Source organism: Pholcus phalangioides, unplaced genomic scaffold (genome assembly GCF_987345545.1).
Source record: "Pholcus phalangioides strain wild (caught in Gottingen) unplaced genomic scaffold, Ppha-v1.0 ptg000012l_1, whole genome shotgun sequence".
In the NCBI taxonomy this organism is placed as follows: Eukaryota; Metazoa; Arthropoda; class Arachnida; order Araneae; family Pholcidae; genus Pholcus; species Pholcus phalangioides.
This window is the reverse complement of record NW_028301605.1, coordinates 4,608,938-4,623,781: the sequence shown is the minus strand read 5'-3', so window position 1 is coordinate 4,623,781 and position 14,844 is coordinate 4,608,938. Positions and strand designations below refer to the sequence as shown.

Below are 14,844 nucleotides of genomic sequence, written 5' to 3'. Positions count from 1 at the left end.
ATCAAACAGGGAAGCTTATGGGAGTCTTTAAGACTCGGTACGCCCTGAGAAAATGTATCTACCTCAGTCAGTCAGTCAGTTTGGTGTCCTCTCCGGTAAAAGTAGTAAATTTATCCAATTCATCGAGACGATTGGCAGCTAGGCATAATTGCACCTGGGTTGCTGGAATTGTACCACGGGTCACTTAAGCGATCTGTAAATGTACCGCTTAATTCATTTTTACAAAATTACGTTTGAGGAGGGCAGGCCACATCGGATAACACCCACAGGCATATTTGGTCCACGGAATAAGGGCCTTTATGCGATTTATCATTATATGGCTTAGAGTGTGGGTCGCAATGAATTTATTAAGGATAAAAATTTTGAGTTCATAGTGTTCAAATAACATCGAAATTAACAGAAATTGATTATAATAACATATAAAGGTATTTTCTTCGGAAATTTCAATTAAAAAAAATTTTTTTTTTTTGATCATCGGGGGAGGTGGCGAGCCCCCCTATGCCCTCCTCTGTGTAAGTTTCTGATCCCATCAATATGCGTTAGTATTCAGAGGGGCAGAGCTGATGACAGAATTTTGCTGACAAAGGGGGGAGGTGGTCAAAAATGTCTAAAAATTTGCCGACGTAATACTTGAACGGCCCCTTAGGGTTTTCAGCTGTGAAGAAGGCTCGAAAGGGCGATGTATCTATGCCCACCTCCAGTGATTTTCAACGTCGGCGTTAACGCCCTCTTTGGGGCGCTGGAACGTTCCAGGGGGCGTTAGAAACTACGGGTATAACATAGGATCCTATGGGTTAGATTGATTACGTAGGGGGCGATGGGTCAAGAAAAGGATTGGAAACTGTGGTCTCCCCAACGCAATCTAACCCATAGGACCCTATGTTATACCCGTAGCATCTACCGTCCCGCAGGAGGCGCTAACGCCCACGTTGGGAGTCACTGGTCTACACCATTGCCTCGCATCTGACTGGCTACAGAGTCCTGGTCTTCTCTCATTGGCTGAACCTGAAATCGATACTATTAGTAGATAAAAAATAGAGTTAATGAAAAAGCGTTATAAAGACTTCTTAATACAGCTTTGGAGTTAATCGATTATTTTCAAAGTGCTGAAAAACGATAGAGATGAGAAGAAAAACAAAAAAGTTATGTTTTCCCCATTTTTTCAATAAAATAATTTAGTTTTTTTTAAAGATTTTTTTTGAGAGAGAAATAAAGATGGTGACGGGAATTGTAGAAAAAGAGCATTTTTCCGATAAAAATACTCAACACATAAAAATTCGTACGTATCGTATATTTCGATATCCATTGTGTGCGTAATCATTGGATGGTGAATCCTAATCAGATACACTATTTGACATCTGCATATATATGTTGAATATCCACCGATGCCACTGGTGACTATGTCAACGATAGCCGAGATTCCGGCACCATCTTGAGAAAAACAAAAAAAATATATACACTGCTTTTCAAAAGTTGTGCAAGGGTTGGAATTCAAAAAAATCAAGCGCTATCAACATTGATCGGGTGAACTATTCCTGAAAAAAATTATCACAATATACAGATATCAAACACTGACTGATTGGAATGTTCAATCTAATAATTGTATCTTCTCAATTCAAATCATCTTTCCCGGCTTATGGAAACTTGGTATTTACAATAATTTCTTTTATTTTTACGAATTTTTTTGCAATCTTTACGAGTTCTTAGGATACCATGTAGTTTTCATCAACGATACAAATTTTTCTTGAAATATATTATGTGTAATTTACAATGTGTGACAAGCACTTATCAAATGACTTTTAATTCACACCTCAATATAATTTGTGTAAAAGCTATTCTATATATTCAAATCCAAGTAATTACTATTAGAATTTCTTAAATGAACACCATTACATTAAACAAAGATTTAAACTAATGGTTTAGCACAGGACCGTCTTAAGAGCATCATAGGCCCCCGGGCCAAACGATTTTTCTGAGGCTTTACCAGGCAAATTCCCGAAACATTCAACTACTTCTCATTTTTCTGAGGCCCCCTCGTCTCTTGAGGCCCGGGTAGGCCCATGCGTTAAGACGGCACTGGTTGAGCATCATTTGGCCATTCTTTTTAGAGATCAGCTCCAAAAACTAATCTTAAAAATCACATTAAAAAAAAGTTCCCACACCCAACTAATTTTTGCAAGATAGAAGTAAACATGAGAAACCATAATCACCGGTAAACAGGCTCGTCTTAAGAGTATCATGGGCCAATTGATTTTTGTGAGGCCCTACCAAACAAATTATCGGAAATTTCAACCAGATCTCATTTGTGTGATTTTGCCCTAGGACCTTGCCTTAAGACGGCAGTCCGGTTAATGTGATAAATCCACATCCCTCATGAATGTGCGTAATAACCGCAACATGATTTAACATCAGGTTCGTGTTAAACCCGTCCAACGTAATTACTTTTAAGTGATGTAATAAAATTCTTGAAACGTCAAAAATTTTATTTATGATATTAAAAATTACATCCAATATGTTTCAACAGAAATTTTTGTAGATGATTGCAATACAAATGTAATAAAGTTTTAAAGTTTATATGCGAATTGTAAGACGATAAATTATTTATCGAATGATAATCATTATTTCGAAGAAAGACGATTTTCTTAGCAAAGAAGAATATAGTTGACAATTTTGTCGACTGAGGACGCTCAACACATTAAAATTCGTAAATATCATGTATTTCAGTGATTCCCAACGTGGGCGTTAACGCCCCTTGGCGGGGGGCGATGGAGTATTCCAGGGGGACGGGAGAAGCTACGGGTATAACACGGGGATCCTATGGGTTAGATTGGGTTGGGGGCGATGGGAGAAACAAATTTCTGAAGAAGGGGGCGATGGGACAAAAAAGGTTGGGAAACTATGATGTATTTCGATATCCGTGGTTTGCGTAATCATTGGGAGGCGAATCAGACACACTATTTAACATCTGTATGTTGTAAATCCTTTTTCTGAGATGGTTCGCTCGATATAATTGATATGAATAAGAATGAATGTTTCTAATTTTTGCGAAATTTTATCCCGGGCTGAATATTTTAAAGCAGTGCGCATTCAGGAAGATGTATAGAACCCCTCACACCCTAACCCCCTTTCGCCCCAAATGACGGGCCTGCTTGGGCAATATCGCCCCCCTGGTGGGCGATAGAATGGTTCGGGGGGCGCGATAGAAGCTGCTAGGATCCTATTGGTTCACGTCAGTTTGTGGCGATGAGAGAAAAAAATTCTGAAGACGCGGTCGATGGAGGGGGGGGGGGCGAAAAGTTTAGGATAATATGTTCTAGATCAGTGATTCTGAACCTGGGGACATATGGCCCCTTTGCGGTCCTGGGATATTCTAGGGGGGGGGGCCACCATAGGTGGTGAAGGGAGTCATAGAGAGCTGTGAAGAGAAAAGCTTTAAAAGTGAAACATGGTTGAAAAATATTACTACTTTCAGAATTTATCAGATCCGTCCATAGAACCAGGGCATAGAACCTGTTCATGCCTATGATGGATGGATGGATGGAGGGGGGGGAGGGGGGGGGTGGGACTGCACTATATTGAATCTGGTACTATGATTTTCATATGTAAGCTGTTACTTCCAGCTAAGTATGGAGGGCCGCCAGAGCAACGGTTGATGTGTTGGGAGGATAGATTTATCGTGCATGTTCGTTGAATCGTCCCGTACAGTATAATTTGACTCCTAGGAGAGATGATAATCCCCCATTTGAATCCGTGCCTAGCCTGGATTCCAGAGATTGATCTGATTTATTAAAATTTCATTCATAATAAAAAATAGAAAGTATCTCACTCTTGGATGAGGGGGGCCATGAGAAAAAAATGTGATCCATAGGGGACCATGAGCTGAAAAAGGTTAATAAACACTGATCTAACCCATAGGATCCCATGTCATATCCGTAGCTTCTACCGCCCTCCGGAACATTCCATCGCTCCCCAAGGGGCGTAAACTCCCACGTTGAGAATCTCTTCTAAATGCATGATTTACTCCTCGAATTCTAGCTGAGGAATTAAAGTACAATTGTACCTCACAATAAACACAAATACACTAAAATTTCGAAGAGAGGAGTATATAAAATTTTACTCTTCAAAATTATACTGATGCATAAAACTGATTCAGAGAAATAAGCCCAAAGACGTTTGTATTTGCAAATATATCTAACAGATGGCGACGTGAGTGCCAACAAATAGTCAATTAAACCAAAACTAAAACCAAGATAACAAAATGTATCAATAACTCGGACTGTTTATATTATCAATTTACAACAGTCTCTCTGAAGTCGTTTGTTCCATACTTTGGGGTCTTATTTTTATCCTTGATTTTCAGCTGTTGAAGATGACGATATCGTTCACCGAGGTTAAGGTATGAGATATTTTTCTTGCTCCGTTTAAGAAACAAGAAAGTCTTTAATTATGGTTTTTTTTCATCCAATGATCATCAAAAGCTTTCCCGTTAACGTGCGCTGGGCCGCAACTAGACACTTTGTCATCCGGGACAAGCCGGTATTTTGGCGTGCTTTGTAATGTAGAAGAAGCAGTTAAGAGGGGGGGGGGGAGAGATTCGCCGCCTCCTTCTGGTCCAGCGCCCGGGGCACCAGACCCCCCCTACTCGCCCGTAGTTGTCGCCCTGAACGTGCGGCTTCGCTCGCTTGGTTTCGGTAATCTGAAAATCGTCCCCCCCCCGCATCACATATTTGAACCCTTCATAACACCATTGCGGTTGAATTTCCAACAACCCCGTCTTTATGTATCACAAAATATAATATAGACCAAATTTCATACTTATAGCTTCAACGGTTTGAGCACAGCGATGACTGCCCCGTATAACTTTTGAACTCCCCCTTTATGCCCGCCCCCCTAGAAGTTGAAATTTGAAAAATTCTCTCCTTAGTGAGTGGGCATCACAACATGAAACTACACCAAATTTCATATTCATAGCTTCAGCGGTATCTGCTTAGCGTGATTTCCTATAGTATATAGCCTTTGAACCCCGGTATGACTCCCGTTGTGGTCTTCGAAGAAAAAAACCCTCCTTAGGAAGTCAATGAAAAGTCATCGTGAAATGAAACTGATAAAATTTCATATTTTAGGTACATAGGTATCGGCTCGGCGATTATGAATCAGTCAAGACCTGTTATGTTACCTTGATTTTCAGTTTTGAGACATGTACAACACAGAGCTGAGTTCTGTATAAAGTTTTATACAGAAGATGTATATTGCGCATAATATTGCTTGAAATAAACTTGGAGCTGGAAGCTCTGCTGCCACATACTGAATGAAAGTTAAAACTATGCGATATAGTTCTCAAAAATATAAATGGCTCTGTTTTTAATCAATGTGCAGCATGAAATTTAGCAATTTGAGGAAAGAAAGGATAACTTTTCATTTGTATGCTGCATACCCATGTAAATTTCATGCGCTAAAATACCAATTCCCATGTTTTCAAGTTCCCAGCAAATGACTTTGGAAACACCGGAAAAAAGAAGCACGAAAAATTTACACTGTATGCAATGCCATTAGTTATACCATTTATTGTGTATTTTCATATCGCACACCGGTTTAAAAACATATAGTTCTATTTCTAATCAATAGCTGGCAGTAGGGGGATCCTAGCTTAATGCGATTTCTCGAAAAAAATAATAGAGTATAAAAATTAAATACAGGGTGGGGGAAAAAAGTCCGTAGAAATTTTAAAAAATTTCATATAAAAGTCGGAAGAAACGGTTTGTAGGGTTAGCAGCGCTAGGTCACAAGAATTTTTTTTAAGATGGGGGGGGGGAACTCAAAAACAGCCGATAGGTGGCGCTGACGTACACAACTCAAAGAAAAGATACGCAAATAACGAACGGAACGCCTGCAAATCGTTTATCAGTTGTGTTCCACATGACCACCACTGGGAATAACACATTACAGCAGGTTCACATACATGGTTTGCAACGGTCAACTGCTTGTGGATTAGGAGCGGAAGTTCTTATAACTGTCTTATTTGCAAATTTCCACTGAATCCTCTCGCATCAGCGCCATCTATCAGCTGCTTTTTTAGTTATTTTTTTTCCTGTCAAAAAAATTCTGGGTGAACGATTAACAGCTCATTTCTGAATTTTACTGTTACTGGCCCTCACGTAAAATCAATATTAGAAATGATTTGGGTATTCCTCATACATAATTCCTTTTGTAAATAATTGTAGGTATTGCATATATTGGACTGGCCCCGCTTCTCTTTTGCATTTATTTATAAGATTTTTCAATAATTTTTTGGGTTTTACATATTTATGCATTTTCCATTGGAACCCTATGAATATAGCGGATTTTTTTTCCTTTTGTAAATATTTCTGTTTAAATGTGCACTTACCGAACGGAACTCATATTATTTCTTGTTATTAATTTTTATATATTTTTTCTTTATTTGAACTTGGATCAACAAATTTGAAGGGAATATATTGATCTATTGATTCCCTCTGAAAATAGTGATGTTTTTCCATAATGAATGCTCAAATTGTTTGAGCAGTTCTGAGCAGAACTTCTACTTGAGTGTCAACTTTTAATTAACTGTCCTAATTTTCATATGTGAGGTTTTTGCGCTGCGACCCCCCATATGCAGTGTTTTTCCTGTGAACTGATATGAGCGGTGTTTTTGGTGATTGTGGCTGAATACTCTGATAGTCTTGTATCCTGGGTCTGGTTGTGAATGTGTTGGTTGTGGCATGGGCCCCCCACATCCAGGCTGGAATCTTTCGGGGGCCCCCCGACCAGACTTTAACTGGGCCCCCTTTATGATGGATTTATAGCGTGAAAAAACAAAAAAATAACGAAAATCGTCCCTGGCCCAAGGGCTGGAGCCTTGCCAGTCCACCCCTTGTGGGGGTCATGGGTTGTGGTGGCAATAACTCCCTGGCATAATTTTGTTTTGCCTGACTCTTGAGATTTTGACTATTTCTCTTTTTTTTCTCTTCATTCTTCTCATTCTCATTATTTTTCTTTCCAATTTTCTTTCCTTCTTCATAGGCCTTCCTCGCCATTTCGTATGCCGGAATCAATATTAGATATAATTAATCAATAAAATATTAATCAATATTATCATCGTCCTTGATTGGATGGGAATCGGCTCTACATTCTATTCTGGTCTGGTCTGGACGTAAGGTTTTTGATTGTAGTGTTGACTTATTGGTAGAGTTGCTTTACCTCAGTCACGAATCGGTCACAGAAGAGATTGAGGGTGTGTGTGTGTGTGTGTGGGGGGGGGGGGTTGTGGGGGGCATCCCAGTGTCAAAGTTGGAGTCGACTGATCTAATGTATATATGAATTGACATCATCATCGTGCCCCCCAAACTTCCAAGTCTATCTCCGCCTATGATTGAGGAGCGCTCTCTCTTGGACGAAATTGAAACTTTTATTTAAACCAAAGAAATGTCCCTTCGTGAGGATAACTTTTTAGCAAACAGCATTCAAATTCTCGAATTTCTTTTCTGTTTTTTTTAATTTTGAACCCGTTAACGGATTTATGGGACACCCTGTATATCAAGGGTGCTCAGCCTTTTAGAGAGTGCGGGCCGTTTCATTGGTTCGAAAAAGTGTCGCGTTGGCCGCGAGTCTTCTTAGTGGTGTGGAACTGTGCCACGGGTCACTTCAGTGATATGAACTGTACCGCAAGCGACTTGAATGATCTGGAACTGTACCGTAGTTCTGGTTATGTACCGCGAGTCACTCCACAGTGATCTCTAAATGTGCGCCCGGCTCTGTAACTGTGCCGCGGGGCACTCAAATTGTCCGTAAATTGCACGGGATACTTAAGTAATCTGGAAACGTGTCGCAGGCACCTGAGTAATGTGAAACTCCACCACCCACAGCTCTCTTCAGTGATCCAGAAACGTGCCACGCGTCACTTAAAGTGAACTGGAAATGTGCTGTGGGTCACTTAAGTGATCCGGTAATGCGGCCGGTTAGCTTATATTGTTACAGAATTAGGTTTGAGGTCACGGGCCACATCCGATGCCGCCGAGTGCCGCATTCGACCAGCAGGCAACGGGTTAAGCACGTGTACTGTTCTCTCATCATGCCACAAAAATATTATTACACTTTTCTTTTATGGCTTTATAGCAATGATGCAGATTATATACGCCGTCGTCGAATATTTTTCGCTTACGACCCCACAACACCCCCACCCCCTCCCACAACCCCGTTCACTGAATTCACTTAAAAGAAATGTTCGCGATATAGAACTTCAATTATCCCGACTCCAGCTATCCGAATTGCTTTTGGGGAGGGGGGAAAGGACGAAATCAGCAAAATCCTCATTTTAAAAGTCTCTTGTCGTGGAAAAATAGCGCCATCGCGTATCGGAAGCGAATACACAGACGATGAGTCACCCGTCAGTGTCACTCTCAGCGCTGTGGCCTTGGCCTTTCGGTTGTGGCGTTTGCGTCGCTCTGCCGTGTTCTGTTTTATTTCTTTTGTATTGTGTGGTACGGCTTCTCCAAAAGGAAACGTGTTGTTTTACGGTGGGCAGGCAAAATAAAAATCATTCAAGAATAGCATGGGCACCGAAAAAAGAGTATTCATGGTTTTGCCGCCCCCCCTTTTTTCCCCTCCCATTATATATTGCAATCTGCCGCGCTGTGACGTAACCCGCTTGGCCTCCCCGTGCCATAGGCGGAGATAGACTTGAGAGTCTGGGAGGGGGGGGGGGTGGGGCATGATGGTGACGTAAATTTACATACGCAAATACATTAGGTCAGTCTAAGACGCCTTCGTGTAAAGGGGTTCTAGGTCAGGCGGCTTTACGTTTGACGCTTGGAGAACAATGCTCTTCCCCCTCGTATATCCGCCCATGGCCCGTACTCCTGCAGCTGTGTCTCTTAGGGCGGTATTCACCAACATGATTTGAACTACAGTCACAATTTTTTGATAAGAGATCGACACGGATTGGTTAAATTCATGTTTTTAACCAATCTATGTTGATCTCTAATCTAAAAATTGTGAGCAAGTGTTTTTACAGTTTAAACCATGTCGGTGAATGCGGCCCTAAGTCGCTCACACACTCTCAAAGTAGCTCTTTTATTCGTTCACATACTTGCACACTATCTTGGTCACTCACATGCTTGCACATTAGTTTGGTCACTCACACATACTTGCACACTGCTTTGGTTACTCACATGCTTGCGCACCGTTTTGATCACTCACATGCTTGCGCACCGTTTTGATCACTCACATGCTTGCAGACTGTTTCGGTCACTCAAATGTTTGCAGATTTTTTTGGTCACTCAAATGCTTGAAAACTTTTTTGGTCACATGGCTGGCACACTATTTTTTTCACTCACATGCTTGCACACTATTGTGGTTTTTCACATGCTTGCAAACTGTTTTGATTACCTAAATGCTTGCACACCGTTTTGGTCACTCACATGCTCACACAATCTCTCTATTTGGAGCCGATTTGGGAATTCTCACTGACGAGCGGCTGAGGTTTTCTGAACATTGTTCAGCGGTTCAAAAAAAACGAATAGAATGCTTGGTTTCATTCTCAAAAAGATCTCTGCGTTCATCTAAAGTGACCCTTCTGCTTTTCCGGGGCTGCAGTTCGTCCTGGATTGCAGTAAGCCGTCAGATTTTGGAGACCATACTTACAGAGGGACATTGACTTGGTCGAGGGGGTTGCAGAGAAGAGCCAAGCGTGCTATTGATGGCACACGGGTGTTAAGCAATGAAGAGAGAAAAAGTTGAGTTTTAGTAAATTTTTTCATCGGAAGAGCGCCGATGTCCGGGGAACGTGATTGAAGTTTTTAAAATTTTCGACGGGATGGATAAAATGGACCATTCATTCGTTAATCAACTGCTTCGACAAGGGGACGCCAGTACCGATTGGTAAGTGATAATTCTAGGTTGTGGTGTCGAGGGGAATTTTTCTCTGATGGGGTGTGAATAAATGAAATAGCTTACCTCCGGGGGTCGTGAATCCTAAAACAATTGGCACGTTTAAAAAGAAATACGATAGACATATTGGGTAAATCAAGAAGCTTCAGCCATACGTAAGGGGGAGAGAGATGAGAGACAACCATAATTTTTTATGGGCAGTATATTTATAGTATTTTACCATAATAATTGGTTTTTCATTTCTTTTATTGGGGGTTGCTGTATTTTTGATATAGTTCAGATATATGTGCAGGGCGTCCATAATTAAAAGACCCTATTTTAAAGTAGCCTACAGGCGAAACCAGCCATCAGAAAATTGTGAAATTTTGTGGAGGACTCTTCATGAAGTGATGGGAATTTGTTTCGGGAGGGGGGGGGGGGGGGGGGGGGGGAGGGAGGGAGGGAGGGAGGGGGGAATTAGTTGCATATGATGCCACCAGAGGGCGTATTATTAAGAAATGACACATTCAGGGGCAAACGATTGCAATTTTAGCAATTGTTAAACACTGTTAATTGTTACTGCAAAAAAACATGTTCTTCATGATGGCCATCATTTTTAGATGCCATGTGAAATCGCAAGATGGCATGTTCCACAACTGACCGAACTGTGTGCGGGGGGAATGTTCAGCACGTGGCGTGAAATGCTGCCTTTAAGGTCAAGTAAAGCTCTTGGATTGGCAGACCAAACCAGACGTTTCAAATGCCCCCCAAAGCCAAAAATCGCATGGATTAAGGTCCGGGGATCGGGGAGGCCCTAGATTAGGGAAGTGTCGGCTGATGACACGCTCTTCTGTAAATATGTTATGGATCTCTGTCTTACATAAAGATTGTGACTGCAAGGCAGTGACGTGCTTGCAGAGCCGGAAAAATTTCGTTCCGTAACAGCAATGCGTATCGCTTCCCAGTGATCGAACATGCCACTGGACCTGTAGAACGTAACTCCTCGTGGAAGTGGGGACCGAGAATAAATGATGCAGTAATAAATCCACACCATACCGTCACTTTTGGTGAATGCAACGGAACCTCTAAGATAGCGTGGATTTTCCGGTTCCCAAATTCGGCAGTTGCGAACATTGACTTCACCATCCAAGTGAAAATGCGCTTCGTCTGTCCAGAGGATATTCCAAGGCCATTCTGAATCGACCTCAACGCGAGCTAGAAACTGCCGTGAGAACCGGAGTAGAGCGTCATAAAAAATGTGGAAGCAACAACCGCTGCACAAGTCAAAGTTTGAACGGATAATATCGGAGGATATATTCCGCATGATCTCATGGACAGTTGAACGTAGCCTGTTCAACGCCTTTACTATACGCCTGACACTATTGCTACCACTAGAATTTGAGGTTCTGTCCTCTTCCACTTGAAGCGGAACCTCCTGTACTGCGTCTATGGAAACGGATTTTCTTCCACTTCCAGGACGAACAGCGAACACGATCCCTGTGGTTTCAAATCATGCTCCGAAGGTTTTTAACATTCATTGGACCTTTTCGAATCCTCTTCCAAGTCCGATATATCCGTAGAGCAGTTGCTGCGGAATTGCTGTTTTGGTGAAACAAATTTGACCAAGAAAGCGTGATCAATATCGTCATTGTGAGCAGCAAACACATTGAGAAACAAGATCTAAGCGAATGTTTCTAGATTTTATAACAGCTGCTGCGTGGCATCACCTAAATTTACATATTTACTCCAGGTATTCAAAGTAATACGTCCTCTGGTGGTGAAATGTGAAATTATCCCCCCCCCCTTCCCCGTGAAACAAATTCCCATCACTTCATGAAAGTCCTTCACAAAATTTCACACTTTTCTGATGATTGGGTTTCGCCTGTAGGCTACTTTAAAATAGGGTCTTTTTATTATGGACGCCTTTGTATATTCGATATCCGTGTTTTTCATGGGCATCTTATTTCAGCCATATCGTTGGGCACTTTGTCTGTTGTGGCCTTTGCATTTGTTGTTGTTTTTGAATGCGGTAAAGCCGTTCATTAATAAAATAACACTTTTTTTTTCTTTGCTTATAGACGAGGATGAGAACATGGTGGAATGTCCTGAAATTACTCATGCACTACGCAACATACGTCAACGAGGTCCCATCACGCAGGAAAGACGTCACGTACCTGAGCTACGGAAGCATCCCGAAAGACGACGCCAATGCTGGAAAGTGGATAATCATCTGCAATCAAATTGGCAGCGGTGACGACTCGGGGATGACTGAACTGGACAAGACCTGGGAGACCGTCAAGAGACAAGTCTTAAAAAACCGTTTGATTGGAGACACGTGCTCGACTTCGGCCAGGGGCCTGGACTCGTCCTGGCGCGGCCACAGACGCATGTTCGGGGTCATCAAGTGTTACACCAGCGATTTCAACGACGTGGTGAAAGTGAGAGAATCCGCTGAGCTATTACAATGGGGAGTCATCAAGACCGCTGATAAAACCTTGTATTACGTTACGAACGTGGAGACGAAACAGGGCGAGGCCGGTTCGAAGAGTTACGCTGATGTGGCCCTGTACGTCTACGAGCCGCTCAACGGGCTTTACGCGCGTGATGAATGCGGCAACATGTTGAAGGTCCCACCTAGTGATGAGACACTGGCGACAGTTATTCCGAAGAGACTGAACAAATTCGACAGATTCCATTCGTCTTCTACCGGAAGTGTCGCTACAAAATTAATTTTGTTCATCCTTATTGTTTTATTTTGCATATATTTTCTTCTGTGATACGTTCATCCGGTTGAGTGAGTTTTCCGATCGCCTGAGAAAATCACCAGATTTTCCAGTCTCAGAATACGGACACTCACGGCCTGTAGGCCAAATACAATTTCTCTCTTTCTCTCATCCCAGTCTAATTTTCTGAACCATTCATTTCTCGAATTTGCCGCCCTGAGCTTTAACCCCCTCTACATCACCGTTTCTAAGTCATTCTTTTCATCCCTCACGCGCTTTCACACTTTCTTGGTTATTCTTTCGTCACTCACTGACCTGGTCTTTTGCTCCTTACGTCCCTTTTTTTTGTCACGCACATGCTTGCACACTCTCTAGGTCGTTCTTTCGGTCACTCACCGACCTACTCCCTCGCTCCCTAGGTTTATTTCTTTGTATATGGCTAAACTCATCCTTGGCAGATAGTTACAAAATTTATCTCTAAACCACTTTTCTGGTCACTCACATGCATACACACTATTTTGATCATTCAGTCTTCCTAACTCTCTACCCAAGTAGCACAAAGATATACCATAGATCCATATCGTAAAAACTTAAGTTTCCAATATTGATCTATATCGGGCCACGATATCGTTCTGGCTAAAAAAAGGCATAGTCAGAGATAAATAGATCTATATCGTGAATGTGATATATGCAAATACTTCAACTTTTGGACGATAGATGGCGCCCTTTCAGAAGAAATTTAAAAAAAAAAAAAAAAAAAAAAAAGTTTTGTTTTCCCTACGGGTAGGTTTACACCATAAACACTTCTTTTATTTGAAGGAAATATTTTTATTTGAAGGCACACAATATGTTGATATATCAGCAAATTGTGTATCTGATATATATCTTGCCAGGTTCACGATATAGATCTATATATTTCAAACTATATTAACATAATTTATTGTCCCAATTGTTGTCCTTCAAAGTAAAAATTATTCACATGGAATCAAATTCATATTCGACTGAAAAATTAAAGACTTGATCAATTATATATCATAAATAATTTGCACCATATAGGACGAGATCGTTCCATATCATAGTTATGACATCTGATATCCCTCTGACATTTCGATATATACTCTGTTTCATTAGTTCGTCCCGTCCAATAGGACATGCGACTATATCCGATGATCAGACACCGCGAGAGAGCCTTCCTGTTCAGTATTTATTTTTTCTATGAGTGTTATTAGTCCCATTCGTAATTATTACGCCTTTAGTGTTTCTAATCCACGTGATAAAAGTTGATTGAGTTAGTTGAAATTTCGATATACTATAACAATATGGTGCAGATATTGTATTATGTCGTTGTGCTACTAGGGTAGGCCATTCTTTTGGTCACTCACCGACCTGATCCCTCGCTATATGGGACAAGGACAAGTGGAGCCCCTCAAGAAAGTGTTCGTGGCCCCGTACTCTTTTCAGTTTTTATCGATAAACACAATCAGGGAATTGATGGGATTGTTGGTAAATTCACGGACAACCTTGAATTAATGGGGGAATCGAAGCGATAGGGACCTTCAGCATTGATGAGTGCATTTTGGTTCCAACAACCCACGTTTCATTTCAAATGCGTAGGAGCAGAGATGACATTGACACGCAATAATGCGTCAAATCAGCACCTCCTAGAGATAGAAGGCCTTTTCGCACGGGTTGCCATAAACGTCATTCAGACTATCTAGCAAGTTTACCACATTTTGAAATACGGCAACCTATTTCATTTCTTCTTATTTTGGCGTAGAATCTTCCTGATTGGTTCACAAATACCGCATGGTGATTGGATGTGGGGGCATAGAAATCGTCAATTCTGAGCCCGATCATTCCTTTTCCTGACAACGATGGGCACAAGGAGGGAATTTTTTCCCCTGAATATTCTGAATGAAAATGGACTACATGCTGACGTCATAAGCAGCGTGCGAAGGCCTTCTATCTCTAAGAGGTGTTGGTTTCAAATCCATAAAAAATCAATTTGGAGGATAGATTCAAGGCCGCAACTGGGGAGGAGGAGAGAGGGAGCAGGCTGGTCTAGTTCCCCATCCTCGGGCTCTGGACTAGAGGGGGCGCCGAATTCACCTTTTATAACTACTTCTCCTACATTACCCGGCGTGCCAAAATGTGTGTTTGTCCCATTCTCCCATTTGAGAACTCCCATACGGGACTCAAGCGCGTACGCAGGAGGATGAAGGTGCATTGCATTGTTTTC

At 41.6% G+C, this 14,844-nt stretch overlaps 1 protein-coding gene across 1 annotated transcript; it reads left to right on the top strand.

Annotated features, from left to right (window-relative positions):
- The first annotated feature begins 4,276 nt into the window (after positions 1–4,276).
- On the top strand, positions 4,277–13,345 carry LOC149079184 (uncharacterized). Its single transcript, XM_089240091.1, has 2 exons — positions 4,277–4,396; positions 11,961–13,345. Exons 1-2 carry the CDS (start codon positions 4,370–4,372, stop codon positions 12,657–12,659), a joined length of 726 nt encoding a protein of 241 aa, XP_089096217.1. The 5' UTR covers positions 4,277–4,369; the 3' UTR covers positions 12,660–13,345.
- Positions 13,346–14,844: the final 1,499 nt, after the last annotated feature.